The 15477-nt window shown below is 43.4% G+C and overlaps 1 protein-coding gene across 2 annotated transcripts; it reads left to right on the plus strand.

Annotated features, from left to right (window-relative positions):
- The first annotated feature begins 163 nt into the window (after nt 1-163).
- On the plus strand, nt 164-15062 carry LOC106577251 (eukaryotic translation initiation factor 4E). Of its 2 annotated transcripts, none has more exons than XM_014155185.3 (7): nt 164-266; nt 1682-1782; nt 10658-10753; nt 11142-11205; nt 11646-11759; nt 12123-12262; nt 13552-15062. In XM_014155185.3, the coding sequence occupies exons 1-7, from the start codon at nt 234-236 to the stop codon at nt 13664-13666; spliced, it is 663 nt and encodes a 220-aa protein (XP_014010660.2). In that variant the 5' UTR covers nt 164-233; the 3' UTR covers nt 13667-15062. The 2 variants fall into 2 exon arrangements, with proteins under 2 accessions (XP_014010660.2, XP_014010661.2); XM_014155186.3 differs by having other exon boundaries at nt 219-251; nt 13552-14248.
- The last annotated feature ends 415 nt before the right edge of the window (nt 15063-15477 follow it).

A 15477-nucleotide genomic window follows, 5' to 3' on the forward strand; every position in this document is an offset into this window, starting at 1 on the left:
AGCTTACCTTATTCCCCGGGTCCATTCCTTTGTCACAGTGTAGTGGAGACTTAAATATTTGTAGTATTATAATTGGAGTAAATAGTGATAATATACCTGCGTGCGAAATGTCTACTGTCAGAGAGCGGGCTTTCTGCCATTCACATGCTCTTGAACTAAAAAGGCTTCCGTATATTTTTGAGTGATTCGTGACGCACCAGCTCCGAACGGACAGGATCATTTTTACAGGCAAGATGGCGACTTCGGAGCCGGTAAGCGAGATCGAGGTATGTGGACATTTCACGAATAAAAACGGAATTTAGAACCCATCCTTTTTTTATTTCGTTAAGTTTCATCTTATAGGGTTCAAATCTACCAGGTTTTAATGGACTATTTTGCTCGAGGATCTATGAAAGTGCGGGTGTCTGGTTCCAACATGCTCAGCAATACTAGCGATGGATTTAGGGGGTGGCATTGGCGACTGTTGGCAGGGAGTGACTGGACATAGCTAGGTAGTTCCTACTTGGTTCATTGAGTCAATACAATTCAATATATTACACTGTTACTGTGTCCCTTCAAAACTATTGATCGTATTTGTGATTGGTTTTATTTACACGATAAAAATTGTGACATCTGGACACGTGTGTCTGTGCTGTGTTAGCTAGATTTTACGTTAATGTTACCTTGCTAACTATAGCTAACTAGCCTGATAGCTAATGTTAACTAACTTGCTGCCACGGGGCTTGCTCATTTGAATCTGCACATTTTTGCACAAATGTACCTGTTTTGGGGCCAAATTGAATGCATTACTAGTTGTAACTAGTTAGCTAGCTAAATTGTTCCCAGTTAGCTAATTCAATAATGTCAGATTGTCGTATAGCTAACTAGCAACTGTAGTTAACGTCAAAAGTGGTTTAGTTGGCTAGTTAACGTACTGGTGAGTGGCATCAGCCCCATCCAGCAGGCGCATGACTTGCGGCGAATCAGAGATGAGGCATATGGACGGTCTAGCTAACTACTTAGGAGCTAGCTACCGAGTAGTAGCTAGAGTTTCAATCACATGTGGCTCTCTAGTAGTAGTAGTAGTAGCTATTAGTAATGGCGTTTGGCTTAGTCTCAGGTGAACAGAAAACGTAGCTAACTAGCTAACCACATTGACAAAACAGAGCCGGATAGCCATTGTCACCTCACATCACCTTGTTCTAGATCTTTCAATAGTGGAAGTCTAGATCTTCAGCATCTCCTTCACAGATGTTGGTAGATATTCAGTAGACATGTAGAGGCATTGTATGTATCATTCAGTAGTAGAAATGGCAGAAATCCTAGTTTTGTCTTTATACAAAACGTTACGATGTAGTCCGACATGGATAGAATACCTGCACATGTGGTATTGTTTTAGTGTCAGTGGTAGTTTTATTAAATGTAACCTTTGTTTAACTAGGCAAGTCAGTTAAGACGTGTTCAGGAGCAGAATGACCGATTTTTATCTTGTCAGCTCGTGGATTCGATCTACCAACCTTTCAGTTACTGGCCCAAACGCTCTAACCACTAGGCTACCTGTCGCCCCAGTTAGTATCCAGGATTATTTTGATATGATTGTGTATGTTAGGAGCTATTGGCAGGATGGGTCTAAGGATGTCAGATTTCCTGCAAACAGCTAATATTGTACTGATGAATGTTTTTGCTGTGTCATCCCATCCAGAATGCACCTGAAACAGAAGATCCCCAACCTGAAGTAATCCCCACTGCACCACCTGTGGTCACTGGTTCTGAGCAGTACATCAAACACCCCCTGCAAAACAAGTATGGGTACTGTGTGTCTGTCTGCTTTTGTGCATTACAATTAGTAAATGAGACAACATTTTGTGTGGTAGTCAGCTCATGCAACAATCAGTAACACAGGTAGCCTGAAACATAGGCTATTACTTTGCAGAATACCAGCTTTATATAGCATAACAGATGGGATTAGAAGAGATGTCTCATTGAATCTACTCTGCCTGTGATTGCCATATTATTCACCATAGGTAAATACAGAGGGGCTCCTTACACTGCCACTGTAGCCCATGACTCACTACAGTGGAATCTCCACCAAATAGCTGAGACTTTCTCTCAGACCCGGGTGCTGTGTAAGACTTGTATGTGACTTATGTCTGTCCTGTAGATGTTTGGGCTGGAAGCAGTGCTTGTTTGGTACAATATTTCCACTTTGCTGGCAACTGGCTGCTGATTACAACACATCTGCTGCTCAGCATTGACACCAGGAGTATATTCACTAGGGGGAAACGGGGAGGGACCTACCTGAATTTGTCCAATAGAAACTTGTTTTTGTTGCAAAACGCAACTGTTTGGACTAACGATTACATCCCTGGGGTACTGCAACAAAAACAAGAGTTTCTATTGGACAATTTCAGGTAGATCCCTCCCTCTTTCCTTCTGTCGGCTTCCGTTTTGTTCCTAGTGAATAAACCCCAGGGTCATGTTCATTCATTAGATACCAAATGGAAGGGAAATGACAATCAGAACTGGACTTGTCCAATAAGAAATGAAGTAGTTTTTTTTGTTGCAAAACCTTTTAAAACGTGTTATTATTGTGTGCCCAAATGAACAAACCCAGATGGGGATACTAGGGTCATGCTCACTAAGCCAAAACGCTTTGGTGCTTCCTAAAATATTTCCATTCACATGCTCACAGCTAGCTTTAACCCTAAACCTAGATGAAGAACAAAGCTGATCAAACTTGCTCTCTACAGATTTGACATTGTGATGTCATCACTTTTGTCTGTTCTAGCACATCCCATCGAGTGGCTGTCTTTTCAATAGGGAGCCAGGCCATAGACTACTGTAGGCAGTACATCGGACCGGGTAGAACTGCTGACATAAAACACTGCCTCAGTAGACCCACTCTAGACCTTTCTGTCTGTCCTGTCCCTGCCTCAGGTGGATGCTGTCCCTCCCTAACCACAGATTCTGGGCCATTCTGATGCGTTAAAACTCCATAGTTCTGGTCTTTTTTCCTGTTTGAAAAACTTGATCCTAGACCAGTGGATTTCAGATTCGCAGAGATTTTTCTGCCATTGACATCCTTGGGCAGGCCGCCTAAGCGTTATTTAGGGCCACCTATGTCCACAGTGTTTTATATGTGTATATGAATGAATGAATGAATGAATGAATGAATGAATGAATGAATGAATGAATGAATGAATGATGAGTGAGTGTGTGTGTGTGTGTGTGTGTGTGTGTGTATAGAAAGATAATATGCACTACCGGTCAAAAGTTTTAGAACACCTACTCATTCATTGGTTTTTCTTTATTTTTACTATTTGTAGAATCATAGTGAAGACATCAGAACTATGAAAACACATATGGAATCATGTAGTAACCAAAAAGTGTTTTTTTTTTTTTAAAATCTAAATATATTTGAGATTCTTCAAAGGAGCCACCCTTTGTCTTGATGACAGCTTTGCACACTCTTTAATACTTCTTTGGTTGCTAAACCCAGCAAAAAAAGAAACGTCCCTTTTTCAGGACAGTCTTTCAAAGATAATTTGTAAAAATCCAAATAACTAAACAGATCTTCATTGTAAAGGGTTTAAACACTGTTTCCCATGCTTGTTCAATGAACCATAAACAATTAATGAACATGCACCTGTGGAACGGTCGTTAAGACGCTTACAGACGGTAGGAAATTAAGGTCACAGTTATGAAAACGTAGGGCACTAAAGAAGCCTTTCTACTGACTCTGGAAAAACACCAAGAGAAAGATGCCCAGGGTCCCTGCTCATCTGCGTGAATGTGCCTTAGGCATGCTGCAAGGAGGCATGAGGACTGCAGATGTGGTCAGGCAATAAATTGCGATGTCTGTACTGTGAGACACCTAAGACAACGCTACAGGGAGACGGGGCGGACAGCTGATCATCCTAGCAGTAGCAGACCATGTGTAACAACACCTGCACAGGATCAGTACATCTGAACATCACACCTGCGGGACAGGTACAGGATGGCAACAACAACTGCCCGAGTTACACCAGGAACACACAATCCCTTTATCAGTGCTCAGACTGTCCGCAATAGGCTGAGAGAGGCTGGACTGAGGGCTTGTAGGCCTGTTGTAAGGCAGGTCCTCACCAGACATCACCGGCAACAACGTCGCCTATGGGCACAAACCCACCGTTGCTGGACCAGACAGGACTGGCAAAAAGTGCTCTTCACTGACGAGTCGCGTTTTTGTCTCACCATGGGTGATGGTCGGATTAGTGTTTATTGTCGAAGGAATGAGCGTTACACCGAGGCCTGTACTCTGGACGGGATCAATTTGGAGGTGGAGGGTCCGTCATGGTCTGGGGCAGTGTGTCACAGCATCATCGGACTGAGCTTGTCATTGCAGGCAATGTCAACGCTGTGCGTTACAGGGAAGACATCCTCCTCCCTCATGTGGTGCTCATCCTGATATGACCCTCCAACATGACAATTCCACCAGCCATACTGCTTGTGCTGTGCATAATTCCCTGCAAGACAGGAATGTCAGTGTTCTGCCATGGCCAGCGACGAGCCCGGATCTCAATCCCATTGAGCACATCTGGGACCTGTTGGATTGGAGGGTGAGGGCTAGGACCATCCCCCCCCAGCAATGTCTGGGAACTTGCAGGTTTCTTGGTGGAAGAGTGGGGTAACATCTCTCAGCAAGAACTGGCAAATCTGGTACAGTCCATGTGGAGGAGATGCACTGGCAGTACTTAATGCAGCTGGTGGCCACACCAGATACTGACTTACTTTAGATTTTGACCCCCCCCCCCCCCCCCTTGTTGAAGGACGCATTATTCAATTTCTGTTAGTCATATGTCTGTGGAACTTCTTCAGTTTGTCTGTTGAATCTTGTTATGTTCATACAAATATTTACACATGTTAAGTTTGCTGAAAAGAAACGTAGTTGACAGTGAGGACGTTTCTTTTTTTGCTGAGTTTACATGATTCCATATTTGTTTATTTCATAGTTTCACTATTCTACAATTTCACTATTCTACAATGTGGAAATATAAAAAAAAAAATAAGAAAAACCTTTGAGTGAGTAGGTGTTATATAACTTTTGACCGGTAGTGTATAATATAAATAAAACGTACACAACTAAAATCAGATATAAGTATATAGAAAACAACATAATGTACCTATAGGTTTTTTTTGAATAATCTTTGAGAACTAACAATCACCTCAAAGATCGACAGGGAGAATTGAAAATTCCAAATACAATGAATTTAGCTGTATTGATTTTGTTATGTTTAAGCAAAATAACACAGCATTAGCCATGGAAAAATACATAGAATTGCAGGAAATTGGCTTTAAAACTGCAAAACATGCTCAGCTCCATGGAGACATGTTTACAATTGCAGGAAATTCTACACTGCCAAGATGGGGGGGGGGGGGCTCTAAAATTCAACCATGCCTACGCCACCAGCCATGCACACCACATAAGCCTCTTTTTGATCTACAGTGAGGGAAAAAAGTATTTGATCCCCTGCTGATTTTTGTACGTTTGCCCACTGACAAAGAAATGATCAGTCTATAATTTTAATGGTAGGTTTATTTGAACAGTGAGACATAATAACAACAAAAAAATCCAGAAAAACGCATGTCAAAAATGTTATAAATTGATTTGCATTTTAATGAGGGAAATAAGTATTTGACCCCCTCTCAATCAGAAAGAGTTCTGGCTCCCAGGTGTCTTTTATACAGGTAATGAGCTGAGATTAGGAACACACTCTTAAAGGGAGTGCTCCTAATCTCAGTTTGTTACCTGTATAAAAGACACCTGTCCACAGAAGCAATCAATCAGATTCCAAACTCTCCACCATGGCCAAGATCAAAGAGCTCTCCAAGGATGTCAGGGACAAGATTGTAGACCTACACAAGGCTGGAATGGGCTACAAGACCATCGCCAAGCAGCTTGGTGAGAAGGTGACAACAGTTGGTGCGATTATTCGCAAATGGAAGAAACGCAAAAGAACTGTCAATCTCCCTCGGCCTGGGGCTCCACGCAAGATCTCACCTCGTGGAGTTGCAATGATCATGAGAACGGTGAGGAATCAGCCCAGAACTACACGGGAGGATCTTGTCAATGATCTCAAGGCAGCTGGGACCATAGTCACCAAGAAAACAATTAGTAACACACTTAGTAACACACTACGCCGTGAAGGACTGAAATCCTGCAGCGCCCGCAAGGTCCCCCTGCTCAAGAAAGCACATATACGTGCCCGTCTGAAGTTTGCCAATGAACATCAATGACTCAGAGGACAACTGGTGAAAGTGTTGTGGTCAGATGAGACCAAAATGGAGCTCTTTGGCATCAACTCAACTCGCCGTGTTTGGAGGCGGAGGAATGCTGCCTATGACCCCAAGAACACCATCCCCACCGTCAAACATGGAGGTGGAAACATTATGCTTTGGGGGTGTTTTTCTGCTAAGGGGACAGGACAACTTCACCGCATCAAAGGGACGATGGACGGGGCCATGTACCGTCAAATCTTGGGTGAGAACCTCCTTCCCTCAGCCAGGGCATTGAAAATGGGTCGTGGATGGGTTTTCCAGCATGACAATGACCCAAAACACATGGCCATGGCAACAAAGAAGCAGCACATTAAGGTCCTGGAGTGGCTTAGCCAGTCTCCAGACCTTAATCCCATATAAAATCGTGGAGGGAGCTGAAGGTTCGAGTTGCCAAACGTCAGCCTTGGAACCTTAATGACTTGGAGAAGATCTGCAAAGAGGAGTGGGACAAAATCCCCCCTGAGATGTGTGCAAACCTGGTGGCCAACTACAAGAAACGTCTGACCTCTGTGATTGCCAACAAGGGTTTTGCCACCAAGTACTAAGTCGTGTTTTGCAGAAGGGTCAAATACTACTTTCCCTCATTAAAATGCAAATCATTTTATAACATTTTTGACATGCGCTTTTCTGGATTTTTGTTGTTGTTATTCTGTCTCTCACTGTTCAAATAAACCTACCATTAAAATGATAGACTGATCATTTCTTTGTAAGTGGGCAAACGTACAAAATCAGCAGGGGATTAAATACTTTTTTCCCTCACTGTACATTGGTTTTGGAGTTGGTACTTTGCAGCTCTCTGAATGTAACTTTAGGGTGGCATTACGCCGCCGCCAGAGAAAAAACAAGCCTTGTGCAACCTCTTCCTCCTCCTGATGTTTTTCGGGGTGATGCTGGGGACTAGGACGTCTGGAGTCACTCAATATACACACACTGTGTGACTGTTGTAGGGAGTTCTGGACTTCAACACACTGTGTTTATGGGTCCGTGGCTCAACATGCCTTTAGTTTTGTCTTTTCTTCAGGACCCCAACAGCGGTAGTGTAGACCATTCCATAATCCACAGGCTTTACCTTAACTGACACGTTAGTGTTTTTGTTTACACATGTCTATGACCTCAACCTGGTTCACCAGATGAGTCACGCCACGTCTTTTCTCGTCTCAACACTGGTGTTGTGTAATAATAACATATACTGCTCAAAAAAATAAAGGGAACACTTAAACAACACATCCTAGATCTGAATGAAAGAAATAATCTTATTAAATACTTTTTTCTTTACATAGTTGAATGTGCTGACAACAAAATCACACAAAAATAATCAATGGAAATCCAATTTATCAACCCATGGAGGTCTGGATTTGGAGTCACACTCAAAATTAAAGTGGAAAACCACACTACAGGCTGATCAAACTTTGATGTAATGTCCTTAAAACAAGTCAAAATGAGGCTCAGTAGTGTGTGTGGACTCCACATGCCTGTATGACCTCCCTACAACGCCTGGGCGTGCTCCTGATGAGGTGGCGGATGGTCTCCTGAGGGATCTCCTCCCAGACCTGGACTAAAGCATCCGCCAACTCCTGGACAGTCTGTGGTGCAATGTGGCGTTGGTGGATGGAGCGAGACATGATATCCCAGATGTGCTCAATTGGATTCAGGTCTGGGGAACAGGCGGGCCAGTCCATAGCATCAATGCCTTCCTCTTGCAGGAACTGCTGACACACTCCAGCCACATGAGGTCTAGCATTGTCTTGCATTAGGAGGAACCCAGGGCCAACCGCACAAGCATATGGTCTCACAAGGGGTCTGAGGATCTCATCTCGGTACCTAATGGCAGTCAGGCTACCTCTGGTGAGCACATGGAGGGCTGTGCGGCCGCCCAAAGAAATGCCACCCCACACCATGACTGACCCACCGCCAAACCGGTCATGCTGGAGGATGTTGCAGGCAGCAGAATGTTCTCCATGGCGTCTCCAGACTCTGTCACGTCTGTCACGTGCTCAGTGTGAACCTGCTTTCATCTGTGAAGAGCACAGGGCGCCAGTGGCGAATTTGCCAATCTTGGTGTTTTCTGGCAAATGCCAAACGTCCTGCACGGTGTTGGGCTGTAAGCACAACCCCCACCTGTGGACGTCGGGCCCTCATACCACCCTCATGGAATCTGTTTCTGACCGTTTGAGCAGACACATGCACATTTGTGGCCTGCTGGAGGTCATTTTGCAGAGCTCTGGCAGGGCTTCTCCTGCTCCTCCTAGCACAAAGGCGGCGGTAGCGGTCCTGCTGCTGGGTTGTTGCCCTCCTACGGCCTCCTCCACGTCTCCTGATGTACTGGCCTGTCTCCTGGTAGCGCCTCCATGCTCTGGACACTATGCTGACAGACACAGCAAACCTTCTTGCCACAGCTCGCATTGATGTGCCATCCTGGATGAGCTGCACTACCTGAGCCACTTGTGTGGGTTGTAGACTCCGTCTCATGCTACCACTAGAGTGAAAGCACCGCCAGCATTCAAAAGTGACCAAAACATCAGCCAGGAAGCATAGGAACTGAGAAGTGGTCTGTGGTCCCCACCTGCAGAACCACTCCTTTATTGGGGGTGTCTTGCTAATTGCCTATAATTTCCACCTGTTGTCTATTCCATTTGCACAACAGCATGTGGAATTTATTGTCAATCAGTGTTGCTTCCTAAGTGGACAGTTTGATTTCACAGAAGTGTGATTGACTTGGAGTTACATTGTGTTGTTTAAGTGTTCCCTTTATTTTTTTGAGCAGTATATATTTCAGTGGGGCAACACTAGAGTGCTTCCTCTCTAGCCTACTGCTCTACTGACAGTTAGTGTGATAATTAACCACGGAGGTCTTTTCAGGAAGGGACCAGGTGGGGCGTGGGTATAAGTTTAGTATGGCGGGGGGCACAGGGTTCAGGCCATGCCCTATCCACCCCTCCCTCTTAATTTATCCCTCCCCTACAACACTATGCCCTTCCTGGGAAAGGGATGATAGAATAATGGTAGGACTGGTGAACAATGGAAGACTGCCTGGTTCTGTTATTCAACATGTATATGCATGTTACTTACACTTGCTGTTTTACACCATGGGGAAATTAATGCATAGGCAATAACATACAGTGCATTCGGAAAGTATTCAGACCCCTTGACTTTTTCCATGTTTTGTTACGTTACAGAATTATTCTAAAATTGATTAAATTGTTTCCCCCCCCCTCAATCTCTACACAATACCCCATAATGACAAAGCAAAACGTTTTTTGTAAATGTTTGCAAATTTATAAATAATACATTTATAAAAAACTGATATCACATTTACATACGTATTCAGACCCTGTTGAAGCAACTTTGGCAGCGATTACAGCCTCGAGTCTTCTTGTATATGACACTACAAGCTTGGCACACCTGTATTTGGGGAGTTTCTCTCATTCTTCTCTGCAGACCCTCTCAAGCTCTGTCAGGTTGGATGGGGAGCGTCGCTGCACAGCTATTTTCAGGTCTCTCCAGAGATGTTGGATCGGGTTCAAGTCCGGGCTCTGGCTGGGCCACTCAAGGACATTCAGAGACTTGTCCTGAAGCCACTCCTGCGTTGTCTTGGCTGTGTGCTTAGGGTCATTGTCCTGCTGGAAGGTGAACCTTCGCCCCAGTCTAAGATCCTGAGCGCTCTTGAGCAGGTGTTATCAAGGATCTCTCTGTACTTTGCTCCGTTCATCTTTCCCTCAATCTTGTCTAGTTTCCTAGTCCCTGCTGCTAAAAAACATCAACACAGCATGATACTGCCACCACCATTCTTCACCGTAGGGATGGTGCCAGGTTTCCTCCAGACATGCCGCTTGGCGTTCAGGCGAAAGAGTTCGATCTTGGTTTCATTAGACCAGAAAATCTTGTTTGTCATGGTCTGAGGGGCTTTAGGTGCCTTTTGGCAAACTCCAAGTGGGCTGTCATGTGCCTTTTTACTGAGGAGTGGCTTCTGTCTGGCCACTACCATAAAGGCCTGTTTGTTGGAGTGCTGCAGAGATTGTTGTCCTTCTGGAAAGTTCTCCCATCTCCACAGAGGAACTCTTGAGGTCTGTGGACGCGTCATTAAATGTAGGTCTACTATTGGAAGCTTCATTGACTGTAGGTCTGCTGTTGGACGCTTTATTACATTTGCTGTTATGTTAGAAATCATCCTGGTTTGGATGATGTATATCAATTCATACATTTCCATAACTGTTACGGCTGTTGATATGCAGACCGTCACATTGGCTGGTCACTCTGATTGCAGATGGTAAGATTAGCGCACTAAAGACAAATAGAAGCCTCTGCCTATGTGGACCGGGGAATGCGATGGGGAATCTCTGACTGTGTCCTTTCACTTCAGATGGGCCCTGTGGTATTTCAAAAATGACAAGAGCAAAAGCTGGACAGAGAACCTCCGTCTCATCGCAAAGTTTGACACAGTGGAAGACTTCTGGGCGTGAGTACTCTTCTCCCTCTTTCTCTCTGCTCCTCTTCCTCCTCCCTCCTAATCCACATCACCATCCCTTATTCTACCTCTCCATCCTATGGCGTCGTCATGACAATCAGCGTTGAAAAAAGGGACCATTTCCTGTTCAGCAGAGCAGAATGTTCATTTGCAGCTAGAAATGAATTCTCCAGAATGGACATTTTAACTGTGGCAGTTCTATGCCATGTATTGCTATCTGTGCCCTGAATGTTGTGCCTCATGACTGTAGTGCCTCCATCAAAATGGAGAATGGCATGGAACTATCAATTGTCTCACTATCATTTTATAATCATAGTGTGTAATATTATTTCTGTCTGTAGGCCTGTGTTTAAGTGTGCCTCTTGGTTGTGTGTTGTAGATTATATAACCACATACAGCAGCCCAGTAAGTTAGGCTTCGGCTGTGACTACTGCTTATTTAAGGTAAGTGGACTTCTGAAACAAACAGTATCCTATCAGAGGACATGTCGCTCTTCTGTACGTTGTCAAGTTAATAATGATGTTGAATGAAAACATAAAGCCCCTCTGAGTAGGACTGAGTAGGCGTTTCCCAAACTCGGCCCTCGGGACCCCAAGGGGGGGTGCCCATTTTTGTTTTTGCCCTAACCCTGGACAGCTGATTTAAATGATGAAAGCTTGATGATTAGTTGATTATTTGAATCAGTTGTTTTTTGCTTTCGCAAAAACCCAAACATGCACCCGGGGGGGACCAGAACAGAGTCCCCCTTAACCTTTTAATGTTATTCATTATGGTCTAAAAGGCTAAACTGATCCTAGATACTGTAATATGCTTCATGAATACGGGCCCAGGAGGTACGTTGGGGTCAAGTTGTGAGCTAACGTTCCTCCACTGTGTGTGTCAGGATGGAGTGAAGCCTATGTGGGAAGATGACAAGAACAAGCTGGGTGGGAGGTGGCTGATGACCCTCAGCAAACAGCAGAGACAAATCGACCTTGACCGCTACTGGATGGAGACGGTAAGTATCATTATCCCTGAACCTGGGTCCTGTTCATTAAGCAGCAAACGGGACCGAAGGAAAGGCTCATTTTTGTTTTCCATTGCAAAATGTTTGAATGTTTGCAGTTGTGTACCCTAATAAATTTGACCTGGGCTTTGTAGTATTCATTAGGGCACAACAAAAAACATTGCAATGGTCCAGGTAGAGCCTCCATCTTTCAGTCAGTTTCCTCACTTTGATGAACACAACCCTCCTGCAGCTCTTCATGGCTATACTACCAGAGTATCGAATAATCTTCTGTTAAGGACGGGTTGCTAGACAGTGAATTAACAGGTAAATACATGTTATTTATTCTCGAGTATTGAATTGTGTGTGTTGCAGCTGTTGTGTTTAATCGGCGAGTCGTTTGACGAGGCCAGTGAGGACGTGTGTGGCGCGGTGGTCAATGTCCGACCCAAGGGAGATAAAATATCCATCTGGACTGGGAACTGTCAGAACAAGGAAGCCATCGTGGCGATAGGGTAGGTCATATCTCTTTCCTTTTGTCCATTGGGTAAAAGTCTGTCCTCCACTCCTCCGTCACCAAATGTAGGCGTGTGTCAGTTTGGAAATTCTTCCTATCCTCAATTGCCTCCTCTGGTTGAGGATTCTCAAGTTTATCCTACGCAGAGGAGGGTTCTTTAATTCAGCCACACCCCCCTTTGAAACAGATGTTGATATAACATTTACTTTTCAGTCATTTAGCAGACACTCTTATCCAGAGCGACCTACAGTGCATTCATCTTAAGATAACAAACCAGGTGAGAGAGCCAAGAGACCAGAGGTGGCAGAACGGAGTGCTTGGGTTGGGGTGTAGGGTTTGAGCATACCCTGAAGGTAGGGAGGGGCAGTGCCCCTTGCTGTTCCATCGGCAAGCACCAGTCTTGTAGTGGATGCGAGCTTCAACTGGAAGCCAGTGGAGTGTACGGAGGAGAGGGGTGACATGGGAGAACTTGGGAAGATTGAACACCAGGTGGGCTGGAGGAGAAAAGCACACATTTAAAAATAACGACACGCTACTTATTGTTTTATTTAAAAAAAGCGTGTCTTCAGGCAAATTACATTTACAGGGGTGGAATCCCAAAATACATGTAAAATAAATGTAGCTAGTTATGTGTGTGTTTTTTATATATATATATATATATATATATATATTACACACACATGTATGTATGTATTGTGTGTGTATATATTATATATCCTGTGCAACCACAGGAGGCAGATGGATATATATATATATATAATATGTGTGTAATTGTATTATTTTTTGGTGTGTGTATAACTAACTACATTTCTTTTTGCATGTATTTTGGGATTCCACCCCGGTAAATGTAATTTGCTTGAAGACACGCTAGTGTCATCATTTCATATAATTGCATTTGTTTCCATGCTTTTTTTTTTTTTTACTTCCTCCTGCTTACGTTTGACTGGTTTTAAAAGGAGAGGATGTGAGGAGTTGAGAAAATCTAATTGAGAATCTTGCGCGTGCACAATGTCATTTGGGCACATTGAGAGAATTCTGAAGGTTTTCTGTATATTATGTTTATTGAAGTTGAACGAATTCAAATGAAAAACATTCATGGTCACAAGGTTATCCTTCAAGTTACCCTGGGAGTACAGAAAGGGTTTAGTTGGCAGAAATGACATCCATTTTGAGACTACAGCTCTGCAATGTTTCTAGTTCACCACTAAGTGGCGACAATGCATGTAAGACTACTGAGAACCTATTCATCATTCCCTCTCTTTCTCATCTCTCTCTCTCTCTCTCCAGACAACAGTATAAAGAGCGCCTGAGTATCCCCATCACGCTCCTGATTGGCTACCAGTCACATGACGACACGTCTAGCAAGAGTGGTTCCACCACAAAGAACATGTACTCAGTCTGATCAACAACACCCACCACCAACTCAACTACAAACCCACTAGAGCTGGGCGATATGGACCAAAATCCATATCACGATAAATTGACTGAATTATCACGATAAATTGAATGATAAGTTTATAACATTAATGTGCACCACAGTTATTTTTTATATTACCCCTACAACAACTACTACTACTACTACTTTGAATGTTGTAGCTATCAATTGTCCCATTAACAGTCACCCATATTGGCTAATTTATTTCATTTCAAACTTCACATTTCTCTAGTAGGGTCCTATAGGTTATCGTAATGAACAATATCAGCCAAATGTCCACGGTAAGTGGTCGGTGTCGATACTTTTCAGTTTATCGTCCCAGCTCACTGCATCACCAACACATTCATACTTTTCAGTTGTCAACTACTGTTGGTGTCCTTCCTCTTTACAGACGAGATAATTGTTCAAACGTGTACAAAGTTAGGGCCGCCTCCCTGACACCTGATTGGCCGGCTGGCTAACTGACGGATCTTGTCCGGAAGAAAAGGAGAACAGCTGAAGCTGTTGGGATTTGAGCTAGAAGATCGTTAAATAAATGACGTAATTTTAGATTTGGTGAGTATATGTGAATAATAATGCCAGTGGCTTCCCCCCTACTAGTGTAGCTGATGAGAAGATGTCGTTTAAGGCTTGGTTAAAAACACCTTCCTTCGCTGTAAACCCAATTCCTTTTCTCATGCAGAGTTTACTATCACTTTCTGTTATGAAAAGCCTTTCTCACCAACCACCCAGGATAGGAAAAAGTAGACAAGATTCATTTAGTCAGATTTTAAAGGGCAGCCAGCATTTTAACCTGCTTTACTTGGAGGTGTTTAGCATGATAAGGGATTGCAGATGCACCTGCTACAGAAAAGACAACAGTAGTGGTCACACGGTCTTAAGTGTGGATATTTTGGAAGAAAGACCACGAAGTTCCAGCCATGCTGGGATTGAGGATTCTTTGCTTGTAAAACTTTTTTTTCTTCTCCCCCCTTTCCCTATTTATTTATATCCATTGAGGTTAAACTACTTAGTTGGAGGGCAACCATTAAAAAAAAAAAACTCAATTTCCTTACAATATTTTTTTCTGTTTTGTTTTTTGTTATTGAGGATGTTAATGACATGGACTACTGCTTAATATAGAACCTTTTTTACAGTGTATCATAGCAAGTCAAGATGCCTGGACAAGTTTTAGGTCTGCTTCTCACCGTTTTCTTTCTAAGAAAAACTGTAACATTTCGCACTACTCTCTGGGGCTGGTGCGAGTGGAGAAGAAAGGATATCTTCCTCTCTATCCATCGTTAAATGATTTTGCTCATATTGTATCTTAATGTATATTACCTTCTTTCAAGTAAAGGTTAAGTGCTTTGCATTAAAACCAGAACCACGCCGTCTCCTTTCCTGTGTTGTCAGTTTAGCGTCACTTTCTATAGTGTTACGGCGGTGTGTTCAATATGTAGATAATGCACCGGTCAGCTCTGAATAGGTCATCAGATCTTGACAAAGCCTGGAGAAGTGTTTATTAACATCTTAGGAACCCTATTGTATGAATGTCATATGTTCCTATAAAATGCACAGAATCTGTGTATCTGAAACACACCCAGTATCAACACTTACTCTGTGTTGAAAAACTTAGCCCATCCTACTTGTAACTCTCAAAGGATTGGATATAGTATGATTGGCTGGGTGGGGTTTTTTGTTGCCATATTGCTTACACACCTATCCAAACATGTAGCACCTAAAGAAGTCTGTGGGTACTAGGGGTGAGTTAAAGGTTATTTTCAGATACTTTTTTTTTC

The sequence above is a fragment of the Salmo salar genome, chromosome 18 (assembly GCF_965601325.2).
Source record: "Salmo salar chromosome 18, fSalSal1, whole genome shotgun sequence".
Taxonomy (NCBI): domain Eukaryota; kingdom Metazoa; phylum Chordata; class Actinopteri; order Salmoniformes; family Salmonidae; genus Salmo; species Salmo salar.

Coding starts and splice junctions, on each gene's coding strand:
- LOC106577251 (XM_014155185.3), top strand. CDS start 234: ATGGCGACTTCGGAGCCGGTAAGCGAGATCGAG. Junction 11,206..11,645: donor GTGACTACTGCTTATTTAAG/GTAAGTGGACTT, acceptor TGTGTGTGTCAG/GATGGAGTGAAGCCTATGTG. Junction 12,263..13,551: donor GAAGCCATCGTGGCGATAGG/GTAGGTCATATC, acceptor CTCTCTCTCCAG/ACAACAGTATAAAGAGCGCC.